Here is a 27,245-nt window from a genome sequence, read left to right on the forward strand (position 1 = left end):
CATGCTGCTGTAACTTCTGAATCAACTTCAAGGGCAGCCCTGCATAGAGTGAATTACAAGTAGTCCAATCTGGAGATGACCATTGCTTGGATCACTGTTGCCAGGTTGAGAGGTAAGGAACAAGCTGGCTGATCTCCTGAAGATAATACCACACAGACCTGGCAACTGCTGTGATCTGGGCCTCCACTGACAGGGAAGCATCCAGGACACCACCCAGGCTCCTCACCATCGGCATAGATGCCAACAGTTTCCCATCCAGGGCTGGGAGCCATATTCCTAAACTTGTCAACCCACAGTCTAAATACAGGACTTCTGTCTTCACAGGAATCTTCAATCGACTCTGCTTCAACCATCCAATCACAGCCTCCAAAGCCCTGGCCAGGGTATCTGGTGCGACATCTGGTCGACCATCTAACAGTAGATATAATAGGGTGTCATCTACATATTGTTGACTCCCTAAACTGAAACGCTGAGCAAGGGGGCACATATAAATGTTAAATAACATTGGAGAGAGTATCACCCCCTGAGGGACACTGTATACCAATGGGTAGCATGGTGATGTCTGCTCCCTGAGTGTCACCCTCTGTCCCCAACCATGGAGAAAGGAGATCAGCCAATTCAAGGCCGTCCCACGTATTCCCACATTGGCGAGGGAGTGGGTCAACAGCGTATAGTTGACTATGTCAAATGCCAGTGTGAGATCTAACAACAGCAGCATCAACCCGCCCCAATCCTAAGGTCTACAGAGACTGTCAGGGTTACTAATGTTGTCTGCATCCCATGACCTGGGCAGAAACCAGACTGAAAGAGATCCAGGACAGAGGCATTCTCCAGGAATACCTGCAGCTGTTCCTGCACCACCCTCAGTCACCTTACCTAGGAACGGGAGGTTCAACACTGGGCAGTAACTGGACAGGTTGGTGGGGTCCAAAGGTGTTTTTTTCAGAGGAGATCACTCCACTGCCTCCTTTAAGGCCCCAGGAAAAACCCTGGAGCTCAGAGACAGATTGATTCTGTCAGGCCTCCAATGGGGCCTGAAGTCTGTCAGCGCTGGCTTTCACCAGCCATGATGTACTCAGGTCCAGGGGGCAAGTGAAGGGCCTCACAGCCCACAGAAGTCTGTCCATCTCCTCCTGGGTGAGTCGACTGAAGTGATCTAAAACAGGTCCAGAAGATGGCCAAGGGATCTCCAGTTCCTTCACTGTATCAACCATGGCAGGCGGGTGATGTAATTAACTGCTCCTGATGTAATTAGTTTGTGTCTCCATCAGTCATTGCTGGCCACAGCACTCAAAATACATTGCAACCTTTTTAAAGAAGCATGTCATGCTTGAACTCCTTCATTTTTTTTTAAAAAAAAAACAGTGCTGAAGGAAGAAAAGTAGGCCAAGGCCAAATGGTGCAGACTTCAGTAGCTTCTATAAGCTGCTGGTGATGTAATTAGCTTGTGTCTCCATCAGTCATTGCTGGGCACAGCACTGAAAATACATTGCAACCTTTGCCATATGAAGTCTAGGCCAATGAAATGCACTCTTCCTCCACTATTACCAGTGCCTCTGAGAACAGGATGAAAATGGCAGCAACCACAGCCAACAACAACTGAGAATATACAAGAAAGCATCCTCCTCACCATGGAAACCTCTAGGTAGACACAGGCCCATACAGAATCCACCTCCCATACTTCATAATATTTTTAATAAGGGGGCAGGCATTGCCACCTGCTCTGCTCCTGATCCCAGTTGGGTGAAGGCGAGGTGGGGGGTGGGGGCAGGCATTGCCACCTGCTCTGCTCCTGATCCCAGCTGGGTGAAGGCGGGGGGGGGGGGCAGGCATTGCCACCTGCTCTGCTCCTGATCCCAGCTGGGTGAAGGCAGGGGGGCGGGCATTTCCCTCTGCTCTGCTCCTGATCCCAGCTGGGTGAAGGGGGGGTGGGCATTGCCACCTGCTCCACACCTGATCCTGGCCTGGGCTTCCCACCACGGCATTCTCTTGGAGAGACAGGCTGCCTCTTCTGGGCTTCCCTCCAAAGCAGCACCCTCTGGAGACGCACCAGGGTAGGAAGTGAGTTGTCTGGAACATGCTTAGCCTTTTATATAGTAGGATTCTCTCCAGTAAGAAAAAGGATAAGTGGCTGTTCAGCTGAATGACCTGTTGCCATAGCCAAGAGTGGAGCAGTCTGACTGGTGTTATTGTACAGGGGGGAGCGTTCAACCCTTCTCCCTGCTCTGTTTTCCTAATCTCAGTCCATATTCCCCAAGCTACTACTTGCTCTGAGTAACAGCTTTGGGAAGAAGGGGTTATTTAGGCCAGGAAAAACAACAAAGTCAGGAATGAACTTCTTATGTTGCAGTCCTTTCACAGTGTTTGGAATTATCTAACAAATACAGGGCACTGTAGCTACATTTACAAGTGATAATATAGTGCCTTTTCTCACTAATATGCCTACTTCTGAATACAAGTGATGAAGTAAAATACAGGAAACAGTCCTCTTACATTTGAACAGAAGGATCCTATTTATCTGAATTACTTGATAACACATATCCTGCTCTTTCTGTGAGTAGATCTGTTCACATAGAGTAGAACTGGCATCACCATTGAAAATGAAGTATCTGGGATCACTTCCCAGAGTCATGGCTTCTCCCAATCAAAAACTTATTAAGGTTGAAGGCTGGTAGAATTAAGATATTTGTGATGTTACTCACTGTGGAACAGAGTGCAGAGTATGTGAGCCAGCAAGGCAAATACAGCCCCAAATCCAAACTGAAGCCTCCAGGGTCTGCTGTCTGCCTCAGCTGTGAAGCCAAGGGTGCTGTCAAGCACCTGGCTGGCCAAAACACGAGTGGGGATTTGCCGATGACTTTGTGAGTTACAAATAGTGTAGGTTTCATATGGAAACACACAAAATTTAAAAAGCAATTTCTGTGACTACTGTGAAAGGCATGCATATATTGCTCCAAACTGATCTCCAGATGTGTTTTAGCTGCAGATGCCATTACTCTTCCCCCCCTCCCATTTCAGAAGAAGAAAGGAATTGATGTAACATTCTTGGGCAGAATGAAGAATGGCTAGAGACAGGCAAGATACTGCTTCAAGGGCTTAAGGAATACAGATTGCAAAGCATATGATCCTATCTGATCTATGATGGCTTGCTACCATCTTGCATAATTTTTTTCCTATTCCAGAAACAGTCAATACAAACTACAGCTATTTTGATATTCATAGCATGTGGAAACGTGCAACTACTTCATACCATTCTGCTAAATACAAACCCTAAAGTTTGTTGTAGTGGTTACGAGCAGCAGGACTCTAGTTCGGAGAACTGGGTTTGATTCCCCACTCCTCCGCTTAAAGCCAGCTGGGTGACCTTCGGTTAGCCACAGCTCTTTCAGAGCTCTCTCAGCCCAACCCACCTCACAGGGTGATTGTTGTGAGGATAATAATAACACACTTTGTAAACTGTTCTGATTGTGACATTAAGTTGTCTTGAAGGATGGTATATAAATCAAATGTTGTTGTTGTTATTAAACATGCTAGAGAAATGCTCCAAATTAGAGATCTATACATGCTCCAAATTAGGAGTCTATATATTTACAACTCCCAAATGATGTCAGCAGATGGTCTCTATGTTTATTAATTGTCAATACCTGAAGTGAGGCAATATCCATAAAGAATTCTTTTTTTCCACTGCCCTATTCTGAACAACATATTGGTTGCATTTGCACATCACACCAAACCTGTATGTTCATGACAGACATAATCTCAGCTTGTTTTGATGCTCATGTACTTCCCTTCCTCCTCATCTCAGTCACGAGCAGTACAATTCTAAGTAGTTACTCCTTTAAGTCTACTTGCAAGAGGTGCTTCCTCTCTACAAACCATGGGGAAGTTTCTAAACTCCTTTAACTCTGGATTGTAATTCCAGGTCCTTGGAAAGAATTTTAGCCCAGAAAAATGAATTTGGCATCACAGCTGATTGTGATGAAAAACAGAATTCAATCTCCCTCAAAGCATACATGGAGAAGAATGAAGGTGGCATCAAGCCAGGTTCGTGCCCATTCCTGCTCAAACCATTGTTTCTTCATGACTTGTGACTTGTGGTTGTGAATAGAGTTTCTCTTTTGAGTCCCTAACCATACAAATAAAGTATCTGTATAAATAAAAATACAGATATCTATGTACAACACATATGGCACTGGGTTTTGGGTCATGGCCCTCACTCAAGTAATTCTTTCAAAAAGACACATGCAAAATTTCCCATCTCCTTTTTTTGCCTCTAGTTCAGTAAAAACAGCGATTACGACAAGATTTTCAACTATATGTTCTCCCAAAATTACTTTTTTTAAAATGGTCATACAATATTTGTTTTTCTCATGCTTACCTGGCATTTCTCAGCGAGCACTGTTTGGGTTCAGTTAAATGGAGGAGGATTTTACTTGCTTTTGTCTCTTTTTGGCATGTAAGATTGGGTTCTCCTTCTTTCAAACAAGTAGTCTTCAGTGTTTTTACAGCAGTGATTACTACAGAAACTATAGCTCTTGCACTTCTTATCTTGGAGGATGGACAAAATAAAACAAACTGAAAACAATACTACAATGAATGGTACAAATGATGAAAAAAAGTCTACAGCACAAAGAACAGTGTGAAAAGGAAGACAAGCTTAAATATTGTTGTGTAAGAAAGGGAGGAAAATAATACAAGGATGAGAATAAGTAAAATGATAGGCTGGAACATCTGGGAAGGTAAATACAAAGACAAGATAATGCTCTATTAATGACATAGTAAAAATATAATTTCAAGAGAAAATCAGAAATATGGAGTCAGGTCCAGCAAAGATTCTGTAAGCCAGGTCCTACTGGCTTCAAGATATTGGGCTCTCAAATAAGTCATGTTAACTTATTGCAGATTTTGTCTTAGCAGAGACCAATATTCATTAATAAGTATGCACTAACTAGATTTGCTTATGCCTAAAATGACTGCAACATTTAATAATAAAATGCTGTCATTGAAGCTATGATTTCACTGGCACCCACATGATTAGTGGGAGCTAAATAGCATTATATGCAATTTACTGATAGAAGGATATACAAATCTGCTCATTCATCATGTAACTGTGGGTGGATCACTCAGCCGCCAGCTGGAAACAGTGTTGATGTGACTGGAATGTTCACCCTCCCATCAAGTATATGATGTAAACTCACTGAGGAATGCATGCAAAACCCAATATCCATGACCCTTTAACACTATTTTGAGGGAAAATATTGTGTAAATGGGGCACATATGCAAACACCTCTTGCTTTGCCCTGCTGCCCCAGAACACACATGAGAATTCCTGCTGATGACTATGTGACTTAAATTAAAGATTAAACATTTTTAACGTGTTGTTGGGCTTTTACATTTGACAAAACAAAAAACAGGCAACCTAACGGGATTATTCTATAAAGGGGTGATACTTCCGCCTAATCTTGGTTCACTCACACAGGTTCACTCACTGCAGTAGAATTTTTGGCTAATCCTTTTTTTAACGCATTGCTGGCCTTTTCAGTTGCCAGTTTCTCTTCTAAGTATTGTGCAAATTAGATTTGTTTTTTTCTTTTAAATAGCATTTTAAAAAGCACATTTTGCTTCTGTAGTCCAAAGAGTCTGTAGACTCTTTTAAAATTAACAGTGTTATCCTAAGCAGAGGAATACCCTTTGAAGCCCATGGACTTTGCTTAGGATAGCTCTGCCAGTCACAGAAAGTTAAGAGATGTCCCCATATCATAAAAGAATGTGAAGAAAAAGATGACGGAATATCCATGCCACATTTTTGGTTGAAACTTTTTTTACCTATATGGCTTATTAAGTAAAAATCTACCTGACTCACTGACAATGGTTCATCTGTACTTTGATCATCTGAAGTCTTTGGAACTTCTAGTCTGTCAATGAAGGCCTGAAGTTCTTTTCTAAACGCCTTCATCTGGGCATTTATCCGATAAAGAAGTTCATGCTCCCGTATCCTACTGCCATCATCTTCATCATCCATAAGTCTAAACAGGTCCCCATTTGCCACATAAATTCTTGCCTCCGTAATGATAGTGCTTGTGTCAGAAATCAGGCGGTCTATCGTCTTGCCAAGGCGTTCTGCTTCACAGCGGATGTCCTTCATTTGTTGCCGGTCTGTGAAATTTTTCTGCCACCCTGATGGGGTTGGATAGAATGATCTTGTAGGGGTCAGGCAACGAATGTTGCGAACTTCCTCTGAGTCACTTTCCCCACCAATGGGCCCTTCTCTTTTGCGATGTGGGGGACGAGAGTCATCATCACTTTCTTTTTTCCCTGCATCACTTTCAGCATCACTGTCTCTGGGACTGCCCCGGATCCCTAGGTGAGATGCTAGATCATATCGCTGCATGTTGGACATCAGGACTCTGTTTTCATACTGAAGTTGCATGACTTTACCACTAAGTTCATTGATCTGCATGCGAGCAGCTTTGAGTTCTTCTTGTAGTGCTTCTGTCTTGGCACTATCATGGTGCCTTGAACTATCATGTGCCCCAGACTTGTATTTATATTTGTTTAACTCTGTTGTGATCCGTTTATTTTGTTCTTCCATATCAGCCAAGTTTCTCCTTAGCAGTTCAGTTTCATCTTCGACTAGCTGCAGATGCTGCCGCAATTCTGACAGAGATTCGTTCTGTTCCCCCATGAGGGGATTGGCTGTCCCTGAAAAATCGTCTCCTCTTAAGTCATCAAGCTCTGCTTTCAGCCCTCTGTTTTCGACTTCCAGTTCCACTATTTTCCTTCCCAGAATATTGGCTTCTTCTTCTACTAACCTCAAGCGAAGCTTAAGCTCTGCTTCTCTTGTGGTAGGTGGACCTCCAGCTTCCCCTTTCGGCAAGGGACTGTCTAGATCTCCATAAAATGATCTATACTTTTGAAGGTCATGCTCAAATCTGTCCTTTTCCTTGTCTATTTTAGCCAGTTTTTTCCTCATGAGGGCAGCCTCCTCTTTGACAAACTGCAACTGGCATTTCAAATCTTCATTGTCCTCCTCATAAAAAAAAAACAAAACACATACACATATTCACTATTTACTTCTCACATAAGCAAGACCATCAACTGGCAATTCAAACCACCTAAAAATACCATAGTGTAAAATCCTAGTTGTGATGAATGATCTTGTTTTAAATATTAGAAATTTAACTGCTATGAACTTCTCTACACTTGATTACCAAATGTGCATGACTATCCAAAATTAAATGTATGCATGATATTATAAATTTTCTTAAATAAATATACAATAATGTGTTTCTTGACAGATATTTTAAGTTTTAGGCTATGGTCCTGTAAACGAGTACCATAAAAACAGCTAATATTGTTTATTATGGAAAAGTCTGTACTTGTATATGAGAGAATGATACCTTATGCCAAGTCAAATTACTGGTCCTGCTAGCACAATACTGTTTAGTCTTACTGGTAACAACCCTCCAGGTTTCAAGCAGAGAGGCCTTTTCCAAGATTCCTTTCATTGCTATCAGGATTCCTTTAATTGGAAGCGGCATGACCAACCCACACTCATGGAGTTCTACGTTCCACATCCCAAAGGGGCACACAGTTTTTTCAGACTGTACCATGGGCTAGTCAGAATTATTTTCAGCCTACCTCAGTAGGTGTCTGCTGTGACTTTTTTTCTGATTTCTGCAAGTCTTTGCTTCCTCTTCTTTTCATGGACTGCTATACAAGAAAGAACAGTTGTAAATATTTTTCTCAATATGTATACAATCCAAATCTATTTTCTAAACTACTATACAAAACAGATGAATATGGAAAAATAACACTATTTATATATAAAATAACATGAATAGTTAGGAACACTAACAGTGCCATCCTAAACAGTTACACCCCATGTTCATTGAAATCAAAGGCTTTCTAGGGGTGTGATTTTGCACATGGCAACAGTATTAGCCGATTTGGTGCAGTAGTTAAGAGCTGCAGGATTCTAATCTGGAGAACCAGGTTTGACTCCTCACTCCAGTCACAGCTTCTAGGAGCTCCCTCAGGCCCACCCACCTCACAGGGTGATTGTTGTTGTAGAGATAATAATGACACATGTTGTAAATCGCTCTGAGTGGGTATTAAGTTGTCCTGAAGGGCAGTATATAAATCAAATGTTGTTGCTGTTGTTATTAAAAACATATCCCAAACTCCTGTAGGTTTATAGTATTTTCTACAAAATGACACTTTTTTAATCAGAACTCCACAGGTAGAACATGTAATTGTCCCAAGAGCAAAGAGGATTTGAAACAGATTTACCAAGTTTTAGTGACAAATAGACTTTCAAAAGCACAGAAGGGTGCAGTGTAAACCTAAATAAATGAACTTGTGAAAGAAAGTTCTTAGTAGGTAGGGCCTTTTGTGACTGGCACTGATCTTGAGGTTAATTTAATGTCCTTTTAATTGTACTGAGATTTGGAGGGGCATTTCTGATATTTTATAATACTATGTTCATTTGGTTTTAAAGTAACCATCCCAGTCACAAGAAATCTCAAACATTCAAAAGGAGGCAGGAATATAAATCCCGTAAGCAAAGCAAAAGCAACTTGTTGGTCCTTCTGGTTGAGTTGCTTTGTTATGGTTCTATTGGCTAGAAAAATATGGAGATGAAACATTATGCTCTGTTGCAACAGAGGGCCGAACCAGATGACTTTTGGATACTGTCAGTCCCTATACTTCAACATTTTCCAACTTATAATGGTCACACCTCAGCTTTTGTATGTCTAACAGCTTTCTGAAAAACATTTCATGCCAATCTTCTCTTTCCTGATGCTTAAATTTATGAAAAGCAAAACATTATTATCAGAGAACCAGATCATTATGCCTTCTCAGATTGGATTTAAAAGACGTTCCTCTGTTTTGGACCATTGTGCCGTTCTTGCGCACCTGACTGAGAAATATTGTAAACCACCCAGAAGTAAATTGTATGCAGCTTTTATTGACCTAAAAATGCCTTTGATTGCATACCACGAGCCAGATTATGGGAAAAATTAGCAAAGACTTCTATTGATCGCTGGCTTCTCTGGTTAATCTACAAATTGTATCAGAATAACACAGCTCAAGTAAAATGTGGAAATAGTGGTCAATTAACAAAAGAAATTCAAGTGAACAGAGGTGTTCACCAAGGATGCCTTTTGTCCCCCTTTCTTTTTAATTTATATATTGATATTGAAAGCAAACTTTCTGGTGAACACTTCCATCCCCCTCACCTATTCCAGACTCCTATCTCCAATCTGTTTTATGCAGATGATGCTGTGTTGATCTCACGAACTCACGTGAGGTTAAAACGTTTACTAGATGAATTTGTGCTTTATTGCTCTCAGGAGTCTTTAGATATTAACTATTAAAAGACCAAAGTTATGATATTCTGTAAAGGTGTCCCACCTCGTCACTTATGGAGCATGGATGACCACTTAATTGAGCAGGTCAATACATTTCAGTCATGGACAAGCCATATGACTGCTGTCATGAAGTTGGCATCCATACACTCAGCAGCCCTCCTGAGATTTTTCCGGACATCATTAGAAGCCAAACCACAAAAGGAAGCCTGGATCTTGCCCAGAATTTCAGCTGATCTCCATACTACACAAATCTGTTTCCCTACAGAATACAGCAATTTTGGAGGGTGGACTCTAGTCTATAGTATACCATAAGGTATAGGAGAAAGAGAAGTCCTAAAATAACATCACATCCTCTATGAGCTACCTACCCCCCCCCAAATTCTACCCTCCTCAGGAAACAATCCAAGAATTTGCCAAGCCAGAGTTGGCAATCTTAGTTAAGTATCATGAAGAGACACACATACAGCAGGTACATAACCAGCTGGAAATATTATAACCTTAAAAGGATCATCAGGAGAAAATCTTGAATTACTTGGCTGCTAGCAAGAGTAAAACTGAACTACAAGTGCAAAGTGAAGCCTTCTTGTTAATTCAAGAACCTTCTAGTATAGCAAGCTGGGAGAAGCACACCCCTTCTCCTACCATCTGGTAGATACCATGGGACTGGCTCTAATGTGAGATCACTGACCCAGATCATTCACCGTGGTTGACGTTGTGACACCTGATGCCTTAGTAAGCTCTGGCTCATTTTAGCCTTATCAGGGTACTCATCAACATGGGTGGGTTCTAGAGGCAATGCTGACTCAATACCCCTGCTGCTGGAGCATCACGGGCATTTACAGAAGAAGGAGGGAACCCAAGTACATGTCTTCTTATCTTGTCTACATATCATCATAGCAAACGGCCATTTATTGTCTCAGCCTGATAGGACAATGGTTCTGTAAGATGAGCCACAGTAACAGGGATCCTTTCTGAGCCAGATCCAGACTTCCTGACATAATGAGGATCACCTGGAGCAAATACACACAAGGGTCTTTAAATTCCACCTGTGAAAGTGGCAGTAGCTTTTGTCTCTCATCTTCAGTCAGGTCAGGTTGCACATGATCTAGTAGAATTATCAGCCAACTGATCATTAACAGTTTAGCAGGAATCCTGCATGAATGATACATGGTATGAGATGTTGTGTCAGGAGGACACTTGTAAGACAACTATGCCAACCATCCTCAACAACTGGTTCTAATGTCTATTTTGTTGTTCTGATAATCTACATAGCCTGTTTGTTGCTGGATGTGACATGATGTGATGGATCAAGCCATCAGGTCAAAGAATGTGCAAAACTCTTTTGATACGAACTGGGGCCTGTTATCTAAGATAACAGCATCTGGGAGTCCATGTGCTTGAAGACTCAATGTATGGCTTTGACCTGGGATATCATTAATGAAAAAATCACTTCCATCCATTTGGAAAATGAGTTAAACACCATCAAGTGTCTTTCGTGGGAATAGGCTATCAAAGTCAATAAAAAACATGATTATGGGGTAGGTATAGGTTGACTCTTGCTGCAGTGGGACATGGCCTAAAGGGCTGCCAGGGATATTGCCATGGCTCAATGGTAGAGGCTCTGGTTTGCAGAATAAAGCTCACCTGTTAAATCTCTGGCATTTCTAGTTAACAGGATCAGGTCTTTGGTGACCTCTAACTGAGCTCCTGGAGAGCCACTGCCAGTCAATACGGCCCTTGTTACACTAATGCTCTGATTCAGTGTAAGACCTCAACTGGACCTCAGAAAATGGTGAACAACTTGCCCAAAAGAATTTCAAGGACATTTGCTACTGTTGTCTCAGCAGCCAGTCATTCCTCTTGTTTATTTTGGAATGCAAGATATTTTTATTTTTATTTTGCAAACAGGCACCTCTGCTGGGATTCATCATGAGACTATGGGCAAAGGATCAGATGATTTGGGGATATTGCAGTGTTGTGCCAAGTGCTATAATTAGGCAATATATGTAGAAAACAGTTCCAACACCGAGTATGACAGCACATAGTCTGTTTGGGTCAATAATGCCAGTGGCTGCCACTGTTTAATTGCTTTGGTCCTTTTCACACTGGGACTTTAAAGCATTTCAGCACCTTTTCTGCTTGTCATGTTTACAGGACTTTCACACTTGCAAGGTAGTCATGGGGCACAGAACCGATGTTTGATTGTGGCATCCCCAATCCCCCCCCCCCGTGGACATACTGCATTTTGAAGCCACTGCCGAGTCACAGCTGGCGCGATCAATGTCAGTGAGAGCACTTATACTCCCCTTCTGCTTCTCTTCTCCCACCTCTCCTTTCCCCAGGAGCTGACTGGTCTGTGCAGAATTAACCACTCCCACCCTCCTCAGCTCTCTGAACTCTTGTCTGCCATTTTTTTTAGTAATGCAAGGTAAGGGTCATAAGGCTGCTTCTCTCTTGACTTCCTTCCTCCCAGGTATGCATGCTCTCTCTTTTTTTTCCCCAATGCCAGGAACAATTCCTAAGCTTGCTGCTAATTCCCTGCCGGCTTTAAAAGCCAGGAAAGGGTTAAATGGCTTTTCCCCTTTCTCCCTTGAGGGTATGTGCACATTCTCTTTTTTTAAAAAAAGAGGGAATGGTTTGTAAAGTTGAAATGTTACTGCTTATTCTCTCCTGGCTTTAAAAGCCAGGAAAAGGTTAAATGGTTGCTTTCCCCTTCCTCCCTCAGTGGTATGAACAAACTCTTTTACTTTTTTTTCAAAGTTAGGAACCTGTTGTAACCTTACTCCTAATTTCTCCGGCTTTAAAAGCAAGGTAAGGGTTAAATAGCTGCTTTCCCCTGCCTCCCAAGATCTTCTGACAATGACAAAAAAATGTGTTGGCATGGAGGGAAAGAAGCAGCAGCATTTTACCCTTTTCTGGCTTGGCTTTTAAAAAAATAAATGAGAGTGATACATGTTTTCTCCCAGAACTCTGCCACCAATTGCCTCTCCAGTGGGCAGGGGACAGCACAATCAGTAAAAGCGGGGGGGGGGGGGGAGGAGGCGGTTCTAATTGCAACCTTACTACACATGCTCAAAGTTAAAAAAAAAGTTACATGAATTGCAAAGCCCTGAAAGCCTGAAACTGCACCGAGGCTTCAAAGTGGGTCTGAAATGAAGCACCGTTGCCAATTCCAAACTGCAGTGGACAGTGTGAAATGAACGGGTGCAATGCCAAAGCCACTGCGGGAGAATGCTCATAAATGGCGGTTTAAACCGTAAGTGTGAAAAGGGCCTTAGTTTAATCACTTCCCAGGCCTTCAGGGCTGGATCGAGGGGGGCAGGGGGGGTAGTCTGCCCCCAGCGCCCCCAGGGAGGGGACGCCGGGAGCAGCTGCCAGCAGGCGCAGGCAGCCTCGCAGCCCCCCTGCGCTGCCTTTTGCCTGCCCCGCAGGACAGGGGGCTTGCCGCGACCCCGTCCTGCAGAGCAGGCAAAAGGCAGCGCAGGGGGCTGCGGGGCCGCCCGCGCCGCGCTGCCTTTTGCCTGCCCTGCAGGGAAGGGGGTGCGCGGCAAGCCGGCCACCCCCTGTCCCACGGTGCAGGCGAATGGCGCGGACGGCCTCGCAGCCCCCCGCGCTGCTTTTGCCTGCCCTGCAGGGCAAGGGGGTGCACGGCAAACCGGCCGCCCCCTGTCCTGCGGGGCAGGTGAAAGCAGCGCGGAGGGCTGGGAAGCCGCCCGCGCCATTCGCCGGGAGGCTAATGGCGCGAGCAGCTTCCCAGCCTCGCATGCTGCCTCTGTTACTCCCTGTGTGATGACATCAGCTGAGTGACGTCATCACGCAGCGCAGGGAGCGCACGGGCAACCCTAGATCCAGCGCTGCAGGCCTTGAATGGTTAAATTCTTCAGTTTGCCCCTGGGTAGCCAAATCACACAAAATTGCTTATTCACCTGAAATTTTTTGAAGTGATTTCCACGCCGCTCACAAAACTGCTTAGGCTAAGTTCCTGGAATGTGTTCACTTTGTTTGTCTGTCTATCTCTGGGTGCTCAGAAGAATCTCCCTTTCATTGCCAATGTTAAATATCATGAAAAAGAGGCCAGACAGAGAGTTGTCTGGGAGTGGGCAACACACCTCATTCTGGTTGATGTCCCCACTTACCACAGTGAGGCCCCATGGTGGTCCACCACCAGAGGGGTCTATTGGGCCAGAGTGGCAGGCACAGAGAACAATGACAGCCAGAGGCTGACACCTTTCCCATGGATGAACAAGTCAGTGGTGGCTTGACTTGGAAGTGGGTCTGTGTTAATTACATCCCTGCAGCCCAGCTGGCCCACAGGATTGCACAGGTGGAGCAGAATGAGGGCTTAACCCAGCCAAGGGGAGGAGACCTAACTAGGAAGCTGATTGGCCAAGAAGAAATGAGGGAGTGGTGTCCCAGGTGGTGGGAGAGGAAGCCTCCAAGTGCCAATTGGCCCAAACAATAGTGGATGGAGCATGAAAAGGCTGTGAGGCCTATTTAAAAAACTGTCTGCCTCAGGGCAAGGAGGAGCTAGTTGTGGCTCCTCCTGTTTCACAACCGGCATAGAGAGAAGAACAGAAGGGAGAAGCAGCGAGCACCCTGATTTTGGGGGGGGGGAACCTAAGTGAGCACAACCCCTTCCAATTCTGAGGCCTGAGGGACCTGGACCCCAATGCTACCTCCAACTGAGACCCTGGAGGAGGCTGCAGCTGTTCAGCTGAACCCCTCCCTTCTCCATTCCAGTACCTTACTTGGCTGCACCAAGCCACATTTCTATTGCCTGTAGCAGTCCAGTGCAGCCCAAGCCTCTCACAAGCATATACTTCCAATCAGCAAAATCATCATATACACGAAAAGGAAAATAGGAGCGTAGCTTTGACCTGAACTGGCTGCCAGCAACAGTCAAACTGAAAAGGAAAGTGAAACTGTTCTTGCTAAGACAGTGAATCCCAGAATTTTCTAGTATGGCAAGCTGAATTTTCTAGGATGGCAAGCTATTACATCATTACCAGAACTAAGATCATACTTCCTTTGGAAAAAAACAATATAGTAATCAATCCACAACCAAATTTAGCCAAAGTATTTAAATTTACAACAGCAGAAACTGTCTCTCTTGCACAGCAGTTAGGGTTGCCATTCTTCTGGGACAGCAGGGGAAATTCCTGCCCTCAGTCACCCCCACTGCCCGACCTCTCTTTGGCAAACAGTGGGGGAAAATGGGAGGGGGGTGACTTGGAGTTGCAGTAACACTGTGACATTGTTCCTGGGGTGAACTGAAAGTGACATCATCACATCAGTGCAATGCTCCAGGATTCACACAAACTTCTATGGTTAAACTGTAGAATTTCAGCTGAATTCTAGCGCACTGTGCTAATGTGATGATGTCACTTCTAGTTCATGCCGGAAGTGATGTTGCAGCAGTTCAACCCTTATAAGGTAGGTCCCTGCTCCTAGCAATCTCCTGCTGGGTGCCAGTGCTCGACTGGCAACTCCACTGGCAGTGGCTCAGTTGCCTGAACAATAATTAATGGGAATGGAGAGGCCAACATTCTGAAGGATAGCCAAATTCAAGACATACTAAAAAACTCAGTTTAAAGAATATTATTTTTAGCACCAGTAGTGATCCTAGAGTTGCATAAATCTTCTCCTGACTTTCACCAGAGAAGCGCTATATTCACTAAGAGTAGATTTTGTTTGACAAAAAAATAGAACAGCAACAAACTCATTCTGCATTGCACTGAACAGGAAAGATCATTAAATGTCATCTCATGAATGAGGCCCAACTGCTCTTTCCCTTGTTTTCCTTTTGATCTCTGTGTTCCCAGCTTGCTTTACTCATCTTTGTATTTTGAACAAAAAAGCAATTTGCCCATGTTAAGGTAAAGAAGAACTAATTTATATCAGGTGACCTCGAAAACTTTCCCTTTCAAATCTTCCATCTTCCAGTTATAAGTCAATTATCTGCTTAAAAGGACAGATAGATCTATAAATTCCATCCAACTCTAGTATCAAGTAGTTTCCAGTGTGCAAATGATTTAGCATTCTATCTTTGAATTGTCATTACAGGAAAAGACCCTGGTGTCCGGTCACTGTTGGAATAATCTTATTAGCATACATCCAAATTACTGGTATCTATTCAAATTAAAGGTTTAGTCAAATCTCTAGCATCATATGTTTCTAGTAATTAGGTTTCCAAGACAGTCACTATCAATCATGCTTTAAATTAATGTAAATGTCCTTATATTAAACAATAAAATTACAGTTGCATATGCACAGCAAATATTCCCTAAGTGATCAGTCTTCAGAGACTTAAAACAATTTAGTTATTTTCTACAGATTTCAATAAAAAGATACATCAAAATATTCTGACAAGAGTGATAAAATATTTTATTCTGATTCAACCCCAGGGAAAAGTGAAATTCTAAAGGCTGGTTCAGCAATAAATCACTCCATGCAAGAAAGCCCAAGCAAATCTGGGGATGCAGATTCATAGAGGATGTGATCATTTGATTTCACGCTGGCCAGCGATTTCCATTTTGCATGAACAAAGGAAGACACATTTTCTAGCTGCCTACTCACATCAAGACAGCCAAGGTGGTTGCTGAATCTGTACATGTGTCTATCCTATTCATCCCATCCCTCAGAAATGTTGCCAACCTCCAGGTGGTGCCTGGAAACCTCCCAGAATCACAGTTGATCTCCAGGTGACAAATATCAGTTCCCCTCGAGAAAATGGCTGCTTTGGAGGGTGGACTCTATGACATTATACCACACTGAAGTCCCTCCCCTCCTCAAACCCTGCCCTCCCCAGGCTCCAATCTCAAGGAACTTCCAAACCTTGAGCTGCTCAGAAAAGATACAAATTATGAATATTTTATAATTGTTATCATTATTATTAATCACAAGAAATCACAAAGTATTCATAATTAGGAGTTAGTATTTATAGGCCCATCTCTGGATAATCATTTAAAACAAAACATACATCACCTGACCCAGCTTGAATACTTAACAATTATTGTGATATGAACTGACCCTGCAGATACTGTATTCCTGATCACAAAAGAAAGACTAAGGCTTGGATCCTGAGCAGCAAAAACACAGTCATGCTAGAGGAAGGCAGCTTCCATGCCTCCCATCTCTCACCCTCACCTCAGGTAGAGGGGTGCGACATGGGACTTACCAGGAGTTTTCTCACACTTGTGCAGTCCTGGAAGGGCACCACGATGTCACTTCTGAGAAGTGACATCATCACGCTGGCCACAGGCATGCTCTTGCACTTTGCCCAGAAGCATGCCCTTAGCTGGTGCAGTGACATTACTTTGGGAAGTGATGTTCTCATGCCCCGCCAGGAGTGAGCACAATGTGAACTTTTCCCAGGGGGGCTGCCACTTCCCACCAATCGCCAGCAATTAGCAGGCAATGGGGCAAACTCCCCAGGCAACTGCCCGCCACTGGTGGGCAACCGGGAAGCCTACCTCTACCTTTCTCCTGCAGTTTGTTACCAACACAGATATGGCACTTCTTAACCCACTGCAGGGACTACACAATACCTTCTCCTGTTATGAAAACACTGACCTATTCTATAAACAGATACCTGATAAATGTTTTCTAAAACAGCTTACAAAGTCCTTTAGAGAGTGTGCCCTAAGGTAAATAATAAATCAATCTATAAACATGTCAAAGGGAAAACAATAAAAAGTTTAACATTTATTTTTGCAAAATAATATAAGAAAAATAATATTAAAAAGTCAAGAAATGAAAGGCAACACTTTTTAAACAAAATGGAGGTAAGAATAACGGTTGTGCACTGAGAAAAAATGTTTAAGTTCAGAACTGGGTTTCAGGGGAGAAATTTTGACCATGATTGCTTATTTCAGGGTAGGACGTTACCAGTACCTGTGTGCATCAAGAAAATTTGTCTCAGTTTTGGTTCCACGGGTTCCAGAATATTTCCGGTCCATTATTTGTTTGTTCCAGGTAGGCCAGTTCACATCTGATCTGTTTGGGCTTTTTGGTTTTCTTGAGTTTTGGCCCATTGCATGTGAGTTGGTCACACGCATGCAAACACACACTGTTCTTTTCAGGGGGGGGGGAATGAGGCTGTGGGGCATCTGTTTTTGTGCTTAACCAAAACCCACATCAACCATTAGTCCCCTTCCTAATCTAAACCACTGATCCACCAAGCTTTTCCTTAAGGAAAATCTACACACACACACACAACGAAATTGTAGAAGACAAGTATCAGTGGGCAAGGCAGCAGGGTGCTCCCAAGTAGGAGAGTGCTCCAACCAGTACAGTTCTGCTTCATGTTCACTTTTTTCTTTTTCAGTAGGCCCAATAACTTATTACCTTTGCATTCTGCTATTTCCTGTTGCCACTGTTTCCTCGTGCTTTGTAGTTTTGTTCCCACAATAAGGGATGAATCCGAATCCTTCTTTTTGATGCTCAGCATTCTGCTGCAAAACAGCATGTTCTCACTGCCAATCTTCTCCATCGCCCAAGTGCAGGCAGGCAGGCAGGCAAGCAGAATGATTGGCTGAATTCTCCTCTCTACCCAAAGAGACCTATGTTTTTTCTATAAGTTTTCCTTTTGCTGTGGGGGCAGGCAAGATTGTTTTTGAAAGGGAGGAGTCTGTACATGTTTGCCATTTGACTCAGAAAAAGACAGCCCTGAAAAACTATGGAAGCAATCCTAAACAGATCTATTCAGAGGCAAGTTTCATGTTATTCAATTGTGCTTACTCCCATAGAAGTGTCTTTCAAATTGCGGCTGATGATTGAAGTCTCCTTTCCAACATTTCCAAAGCTGATAGGAGGGGAGGGGTGTCTCCCCTTGCAGGAGCCCAATTGGCAGAAAGGCAGAGAATGCCATTTCCTTGATAGCAACAAGGTGGTGGGGGGAGGAAGATGCACTCACTGCACATAGGTCTCATTTCCCATTCCTGCCAAAAGAGTTAATAACGTCTCTCTCCTTTTGCGATCCGATTCGTGCTGTTCAGGAAAACAAGTTGCTGCCCTGTGAGGCAAGCCCAGTTGCCTGCCTGCTGCTTGAAGGTACAAAATTAAATGCACAAACTTTTTGGTGGGAGGGACTCAATACAATTTAGTTTCCTGGATTTGGAACCACTGATTTCTGTGTGTATTTTTGGTTCATTTTTTCCATTATGCGAACCCGTAACTACCAGATCGGATTCAAATCCATGTATTTTTTCGTTCTGTGACCATTATTTTTAATGGAGAATGTACACAAAGTCTAGGGCAGTTGTTTATAAAATAATGGTCCCAAATTTGCACAAAAGACAGCCCCCCCTAATCTAAAGCCCCTCTAAGTTTCAAGCCGATTGAACAAATAGAGTTGATTTTACAGACCCTCAAAGCACTCTCTCTGCACAGCCACACTAAGTTCTCTCTACTAAGTCCTAAAATGGCCATCAAGCAGCAGCCAGGCAGCAGGAGAGTGCAGCTGGCCACCAGCATTTACAATGGCAAAGCCTTGTCTGCATTCATTGCATTTCCCTATTCTTACACTGACTGACAATTTTTGTTACCTTTCCACTGAAAACTTTACATTTGCCATCCTTCCTTGTTTTAGTTTCCCATTTGTTTCCTTTCAGAAAGTGAGGAAGGCTTTCATTGCAGAACTCCCTCCACCCACTGGTCTGCCATTATTCCCTATGGGGAAGATTTTAAGGGGGGGGTCACTGTTCTTCTACCAAATAACAGCAAAATTGCAGCTGAGCTTCTTCTGTCTATCCAAGAATGCCAAAGTTTCAAGCAAATTGGATAAAGGGGAGCAATTTCACAGATCCCAGAATTAAGTCCCTCTCTACTCAGCTACACGAAGTTCTCTCTACTGATTCCTAAAATGGCCATCAAGTAGCTGCCAGCAGGGGAGCTCCATTTCATTTTCATTTCATTTTCCCACTTTTAAAGTGACCGACATCATTTTGCCTTTCGGCTGAAAATTATGCATTTGCCATCCTTCCTTGTTGTGGTCATCCATTTGTTTTCTTTCACACAGCGAGGAAGGCTTCCTTTGCAGAACCCTGCATCACATCAGTCTTTCATTACTGCCTGTGGCGGACTATCGGGGAGGGGCTGGAGTCATTTTTTAAACAAATGCCATCAAAATTGCAACAGAGCTTCTTCTGCCCACCCATCAAAGAACCCTCATGTATCAAGCAAATTGGACAATTCATTTAAATTCTACAGGTCCCTGAATAAGCCCCCCACCCCAGCCATTATAACTGCACTTCCATTATTCTCTGTAGGGGACTTTTTCCTAGTGGAGGGGCTAGAGTCATTGGTTTTTAACTAAATGTCACTAAAATTGCAACAGAGCTTCTGCCTGTCTATCAAAGAATCTCCAATTTTTAAGCAAATTGGATAAAGAGTTCCAATTCTACAGGCTCCTGAACAAGCCCCGGCTTTCTATTTTCAGAGGGTGGGGGACTCTCTCCACCCCAAAGGTCGGGGGAAGGAAAATGGCAGCTCTCTGCAGCTTGGAATTGGTTGGGAGTGCTCTGTGCTTCACCCTTGCAAGGGTCTGTTTGGAAGGGAGAAACTCCATCACCCAGGAAATCAATAGAATAAAAAAAAATCTCATGCTGCACGGCTGGTAATCATCGGAACTTGAAAAAAATGAATATTTTGGGAGAGTGTGTTTTGTTACTCCCTAGCATCTTGGATTTTTGTTACTGTTCTGGAAAATCAAGGTAATTCGAAACAGTGATTTCTGTGTATATTTTCAGCTATGGAATTCCGTTATGAGCACCTCTAATAACAGTCCTATGTTGACTTTTAAAGTAGAGGATTATATTTAATTCCTGTAATTAAAACAGATTAATAAATTTGTAGTGTGGTATCCAATGGGCTGGATCTAGCACAAAATTTATGCTCCCACTAGATCTCTTGCATAAGTGGAAATCCAAGAAAATGGCCACAGTAACTACTTGTGCTAAATCAGACTTATTGTGTCCTCACTTGCTTTCCCACTTGCCCAAGACTTGTACAACCAATTTCTGCACACTGTAATATATAGGGAGGAAAGCACTAGGTTTGCACAAAATCTTGTACAAATAGAGCTGTGTTAAATCCATAAATGTTTCCACTTACTCATTGCTGGATCCAAACCAGGGCTTTTTTTCTCCAGGCAATACAAGCCAATACAAAGTACTGGTACCTCTTTGTGGAGTACCAGCACCCCTAGGGAATTCAAGATTTGAGCTGAGAGGGGAATACTGGCACCTAATTTTTTAGGGAAAGATACTAATCCAAACAATTGTTTGGTCCTATGCTGCTCTGTTACAATATGTGACAAAGTACACTGATGAGTGGACCTGGATGCTGTCATGATGCTGATGACATCTGGATCTCTGGATCTCTCTCACCAAATCACTGCAGATGCAGCCCAGGTCTTGATCACTGCCTGATTAGTGCAATTCAGTGGCTGAAGGCAAGCAAATTGGACTAGAATCCTGACAAGAGGCAGGGCATGCTTGTTGGAGCTGCTGAGGCCTTGAAGGTTGTTGTGTATCCCCCTTCGATGGGGTTTGGCCGGGGTTTATACCATACATGGCACTGCTGCTGGGAAAACAAGTGAATGTAGCTGCAAAAACCTCATTCTTCAAACTTTGTCATGCCCGCAAGAGAGTCCCCTCCCTTGGCTTGGCTGGTCTGGCCACCTGGCTCCATGCCACACTAATGCTACTGTAATGCAGTCCATATGGGATGGCCCTTGAGGTCAAGTCAGAGACCCCAGTTGGTTCAGCTCATCCCAACACTGTCCAAATTTTAGGAGGAAATCAAGGATTAAGCAGATTACTCCTGAACCATTTGTTTAAACACAGCAGGAATTCTTCACCTGCCCTTGAATTAATGGTTGCAGGACTGAGGTTTTATTCTGTTTTGAGGGAAGATGGACATTGAAGCAAGTGATTGTTTAAGTATTCAGGGACCAGGCTATTTAGGGCTTTAAAGGTAAATTTGAACTATGCTTGGAGAAGATGAGTAATCAGTGATTTTTTTAAAAAATACTGGTACAACATGACTATAGTAACTAGTGACTACTGATAGTCATGTTGCTGGATTTTGTACTGTCTCAAGCTTCCAAACTGTTTTCAAATGCAGTTCCAAATCAAGCTCACCTGAAGTAATCATGTATGGATGCTAAGTTTAGGTAATGTGGCCAGATCTGGAAAAGGCTCCAATCCTGAGTTCAGCAGACCAGATCAGAAGAATATCATTTCTAATGGTACTGAATTCTGCTGAGAGATCCAGGAGTATCAATAGTACTGCACTTTTCTCATCACTTTCTCAGCTGTGATGGCCCATTTGATTTTTTCTGGATGGGCTTTCCAACTGCCTCCTTCAAAGAAAATGGAACCATTTTCCTCCCTTAATGAAATGTTAACGAATCCTAGGACCCAGCTGGTCATCTCTCTTCAATTACACCAGACCAACTAAGATGGGCAATGGTTTGGTATCAACATGACTGGAGGTACTTCTCCTAGCAATCTGACCCATGTCCTCACTGTCACATGTCAACCAGGCAACTAAATTTAGACAAGATTCATTTAATAAAAAGAGACAAAAGGAAAGCACCTCAAGAACTAAATCAGGTAATTTTATCTTTTTTTCCACCTCATCATACTAAATTACTCTTAGTAATAGCATTTCAGATATGCTGTGTACATATATATTAAGAAGCATTTCTGACTATTGCAGGAGATAATTTCAAAATGTTGGTCCTGCTGTCTAGTATATATGTAAGGTGACATTAAATTAACCCAGTATCCCCTGCAGCCACTGAGGATTTCTCAGGGAAGGGGTAGTTTGGGACAAAAACACAAGCATTCTACTTTTAAAGCCCAGGCTGAGATCCAATACACTGTTGCTAATCCATACAGGAAATCCATGACTGAATTCCCACAAAAACATGACGTATGAACAGGCTTGTGGACACGCATGATCACTGTGCTTCTCTGCAATTGTTGTCTGTATGCTGAAGTTATTACGCATTATCAACTTCAGAATGGTTAGTGCTTTCATTAGTACACTGCAGTGTACAAAGAGCCAAAAGAACCCAAATATTGGAATCACTGGAGAGGAATGAGTGTATGAATAGGGGAAATTACCATGAATTTGTCAAAGGGCTTTATGCACAGAACATATTTTGAAGGTGAAAGAAAAAGTTGAATTTCTCTGATCTTTTCTAGAAACAAAATTGCCAGTTCTGTTCCTCTTGTCCTTGTTCCCAGAGTACATCTTGAGTCAAGGTAAAGCCCTTTAATTTTCAGTATGGGAAGCAATCCAAGCATCAGCTATCATAACTGCAACTTATTCAGAAGCTATCTATTTATTTAGAGAGATGCCGATGGGTTTCTTGTTTCTTTTCATTTCCCTGGGTTGCACAGACCCTTGGGGTCTGGGCCCTCGACTGATGCTATGCAATGCAAGGTCCGCGGTAAATAAAGCCCCCCTCATTCATGATCTTGTTCAGGAGGGGGGAGTGGACCTGGCGGGTATTACGGAGACCTGGCTGGGCCGGGAGGGGGGGGCTCCCCTAGTTGAAATGTGCCCGCCAGGCTTCCGCGCATTCCATCAGCCGAGGGCTCAGGGTAGGGGCGGGGAGTGGCGGTTGTTATAAGGGAAAGTCTTTGTTTGTCCAAGGGAGACCGATGTGTCTCAGATAGCCGGATGTGAGTCCCTACTTGTGAAGTGGGGCCGTGGGGTGCAGATGGGCCTGCTAACTGTGTACCTGGCTCCCTGCTGCCATGCCTGAGCTGCTTGATGTGATAGCCGGGGTGGCGGTTGATACCCCTAGGCTACTGGTCATGGGGGATTAAAACCTGCCATCTGTTGGCGAAGCATCGGAAGCGGCTTGGGAGTTCATGGCCTCTATGACGGCCATGGACCTGACCCAATTAGTTCAGGGCCCTACGCACACCGGGGGGGCACACTCTGGATTTGATTTTTGTCTCTGGCCAGTGGTTGAATGACCTAGGAACAGGGGAGTTAGTCACTGAACCGTTGTCATGGTCAGATCATTCACTCCTTCGACTGGACTGCCGTTCAGCTACCCCCCGCCACAGGGTGGCGGAGCCGACCAGGTGGTTCCGCCCCAGGCGCCTGATGGACCCGGATAGGTTCCTGACAGAGCTTGGGCCATTACCCGAGGCGCTGGCTGACGCCCCGGCTGAAGAGCTGGTGGCTGCCTGGGATAGGGCGGCCGCTGGAGCTTTGGACCGTGTCGTGCCTTTGCGGCCTCTGACCTGGTGCCGATCCCAAGTGGCCCCCTGGTTCTCTGAGGAGCTGAGGGAGATGAAACACCGGAAAAGACGCCTAGAGAGTGGTTGGAGGGCCAGCCGTTCCGATTCTGACCGAATACTGGTACGGTCTTATATCAAGACCTACCTAGGGGTGATAAAGGCGGCGAAATCCAATTATTTTTCCGCTTTGATCGCGTCTGCAGATAATCGCCCGGCTGCCCTGTTTAGGGTGACCCGCTCCCTACTTCACCAGGGAACGCGGGAAGACCCTTTGCAGGGCAGGGCTGAGGATTTTGTCCAATATCTGCACAACAAGATTGCTCAGATTCGGGAGGGTCTGGGCTCTGACTGGGTGGGTATAGATGGGGGGACAGAGACGGGTCTTGTGAATGTCATCTGGGAAGAGTTTGACCCTGTGACTCCTGAGGACATGGACAGGATACTGGGTAGGCTTAGCGCTGCTACTTGTTTATTGGACCCGTGTCCCTCCTGGCTGGTGGTGGCCTCCCGGGAGGTCACACGAGGCTGGCTCCAGGGAATTATTAATGCTTCTTTGCAAGAGGGTTTCTTTCCAACGGCCCTAAAAGAGGCGTTGGTGAGGCCCCTCCTCAAGAGGCCTTCCCTGGATCTGGCTGTATTAGCGAACTATCGTCCAGTCTCCAACCGTTTTGTGGCGAAGGTTGTTGAGAGTGTGGTGGCGCAACAACTTCCCCAGCACCTGGAGGAAGATGTCTATCTGGATCCGTATCAGTCGGGCTTCAGGTCTGGGCACAGTACGGAAACGGCACTGGTCGCATTGGTTGATGATCTCTGGAGGGCTTGGGACAGGGGTTGCTCCTCTGTCCTGGTCCTATTAGACCTCTCAGCAGCTTTTGACACCATTGACCATGGTATCATGCTGCAGTGGTTGGAGGGGTTGGGAGTGGGGGGCACTGTGTTGCAATGGTTCTCCTCCTTCCTCTACGACCGCTCGCAGTTTGTGCTGACAGGGGGGCAGAGGTCGACCCGGAGGCACCTCACTTGTGGGGTGCTGCGGGGGCTGGTCCTCTTGCCCCTTCTGTTTAACATCTATGTGAAGCCGCTGGGTGAGATCATCCATGGTTTTGGGGTAAAGTACCATCAGTATGCTGATGACACTCAGTTGTACATCTCTACCCTGGATCACCCCAATGATGCCCTTAACGTGATGTCCCGGTGCCTGGAGGCCGTACGGATCTGGATGGGGAGAAGCAGGCTCAGACTCAACCCTTCCAAGACCGAGTGGCTGTGGTTTCCGGCGCCCCGTTATAGCCAGCTGGTTCCATCGCTGACTATTGGGGGCGAGATTTTGGCCCCCACAGAGAGGGCTCGCAACTTGGCTGTCCTCCTGGATGCGCGGCTGTCGTTAGAAGATCATGTGTCAGCCATGGCCAGGGGGGCTTTTTATCAGGTTTGCCTGGTTCACCAGTTACATCCCTTTCTGGATCGGGATGCCTTGCGCACAGTCACCCATGCCCTCGTTTCCTCCCGTCTGGACTACTGTAACGCTCTCTACATGGGGCTCCCCTTGAGGACCACCCGGAGGCTACAATTAGTTCAGAATGCGGCCGCGTGGGCGATTATGGGAGCGACACGGCGCACCCATGTAACACCTCTCCTGTGCGAGCTACACTGGCTTCCGGTGGTCTTCTGGGTGCGCTTCAAGGTGCTGGTTACCATCTTTAGAGCGTTCCATGGCTTAGGGCCTAGGTATTTACAAGACCGCCTGCTGCTACCGACAGCCTCCCACAGGCCGGTACGCTCCCACAGAGAGGGCCTCCTCAGGGTGCCGTCGGTCAAACAATGTTGGCTGGTGACCCCCAGGGGGAGAGCCTTCTCTGTTGGGGCACCTGCCCTCTGGAATGAATTGCCCCCGGAGATACGTATGGTCCCTGACCTACACACCTTTCGCCGTGCCCTTAAGACGTTATTATTCCAACAAGTGGGGCTGGCCTATATGTGTTTTAATTGAGTTGTCCTGTTCTGAGTTAAATTATCCAATATGTTTATATTTTATATCCTTACTGTTTTATATTTGTATGTTTTATTTTGGCTGTACACCGCCCTGAGTCCTTCGGGAGATGGGCGGTATAAAAATTCAATTAAAGTTAAAGTTCTCCAACAGCTGTATGCCTCAAAATCCAATGCAAAGAGGTGGAAAGATAACATAAGAAGCTCAAGCACTATCTGTGGACAAGAAGACAATGAGCCTACTTCTATATGCCACTCTATCACAATCAAACCCCCAAAGAAATAAAAAGATGAAAAAAATGGGCATTTTGTCCTAGCATGAGAAAAGAACTGAAATAACACCAGTCATTGGTCTGGCATGAGAAAAGAACTGAAATAACACCAGTCATGATCTGCAACAAATGACACAAGCTGTTGACCATTTTGGATTGCATGAATTAATACTGCAAAACAGACAGATCACTTACAGAAGCAAGATCATTCAAGTGAGTCAAGAGTGATGAAGAAGCTCAAAGCCAACAAATTTCTTTGCTTATGGTTAAAGTAAGAAAAAGAGCAAGGACATGGCAGGCCCATTGCAGGGGCAGGAAAGTGAAATTGTATCAGGCAATGAAGAGAGCAGAACTGATCAATTCCTACTTTTCCTCAGTCTTCTCCTGCAAAGGAAATGGTGCTCAACATGGCAATAACAGAACACATGATGGGGGAAGGGATTTATAGCCTAGGATCGACATAGGGCTAGTATATAAACACCTAGTGTTTTTAAATGACAAAAGTCCTCAGAGTCAGATGAAATGCATCCAAGGGTACTAAAAGAAGTCACAGGTGTAATTTCTGAGTCTCTTTCCATTATTTTTGAGAATTCTTGGAGAACAGTGCGGAGTCAGAACATTGGAGGTGGGCAAATGTAGTCCCTATCTTCAAGAAGGGGAAAAAGGAGAATCCAGGTAACTACCGACCTGTCAGCTTGACATCTATACCTGGAAAAGTCTTAGAACAAATCATCAAACAATCAGTCCTTGAGCATTTAGAAAGGATGACTGCGATTACTAAGAGCCAGCATGGGTTTCTCAAGAACAAGTCATATCAGACTAACCTTATCTCTTTTTTTGAGAAAGTTACTACCTTGCCATCAAGGGAATGCTGTAGATGTAGTTTATCTCGATTTCAGTAAGGCTTCAGTAATGTTCCAGATAATATCCTTGTCAACAAGTTGGCAAGATGTGGTTTGGATCCTATTACTGTTAGGTGGATCTGTAACTGGTTGACAGATCACACCCAAAGAGTGCTTGTTAATGGTTCCTCATCCTCTTGGAAAAGAGTGACAAGTTGAGTTCCTCAGGGATTAGTCCTGGGACCTGTTCTGTTCAACATTTTTATAAATGATTTGGATGAAGGAACAGAGGGAATGCTTATTAAATTTGCAGATGATACTAAACTGGGAGGGGTAGCAAATATGGTTGAAGACAGAGTCAGGATACAGGATGATCTTGACAGGCTGGAAAATTGGGGTAAAACAAACAAAATGGATTTCAACAGAGATAAATGTAAAGTTCTGCATTTAGGAAGGAAAAATCAAATGCATAATTATAGGATGGGGGAGACTTGTCTTGGC

The 27,245-nt window shown here is 44.2% G+C and overlaps 1 protein-coding gene across 1 annotated transcript in view; it reads right to left on the bottom strand.

Moving 5' to 3' along the window:
• Positions 1 to 4,620: 4,620 nt before the first annotated feature.
• SOGA3 (SOGA family member 3) overlaps positions 4,621 to 27,245 on the bottom strand; it is a 30,538-nt gene continuing 7,913 nt past the window's right edge. The window contains exons 4-6 of the mRNA XM_055001958.1: positions 7,642 to 7,713; positions 5,855 to 7,030; positions 4,621 to 4,731 (exon numbers count right to left, since the gene is read on the bottom strand). Coding sequence (XP_054857933.1) covers positions 4,621 to 4,731; positions 5,855 to 7,030; positions 7,642 to 7,713 — 1,359 coding nt within the window. The remainder of the gene's footprint in view (positions 4,732 to 5,854; positions 7,031 to 7,641; positions 7,714 to 27,245) is intronic.

The sequence above is a fragment of the Eublepharis macularius genome, chromosome 1, assembly GCF_028583425.1.
Source record: "Eublepharis macularius isolate TG4126 chromosome 1, MPM_Emac_v1.0, whole genome shotgun sequence".
Taxonomy (NCBI): Eukaryota; Metazoa; Chordata; class Lepidosauria; order Squamata; family Eublepharidae; genus Eublepharis; species Eublepharis macularius.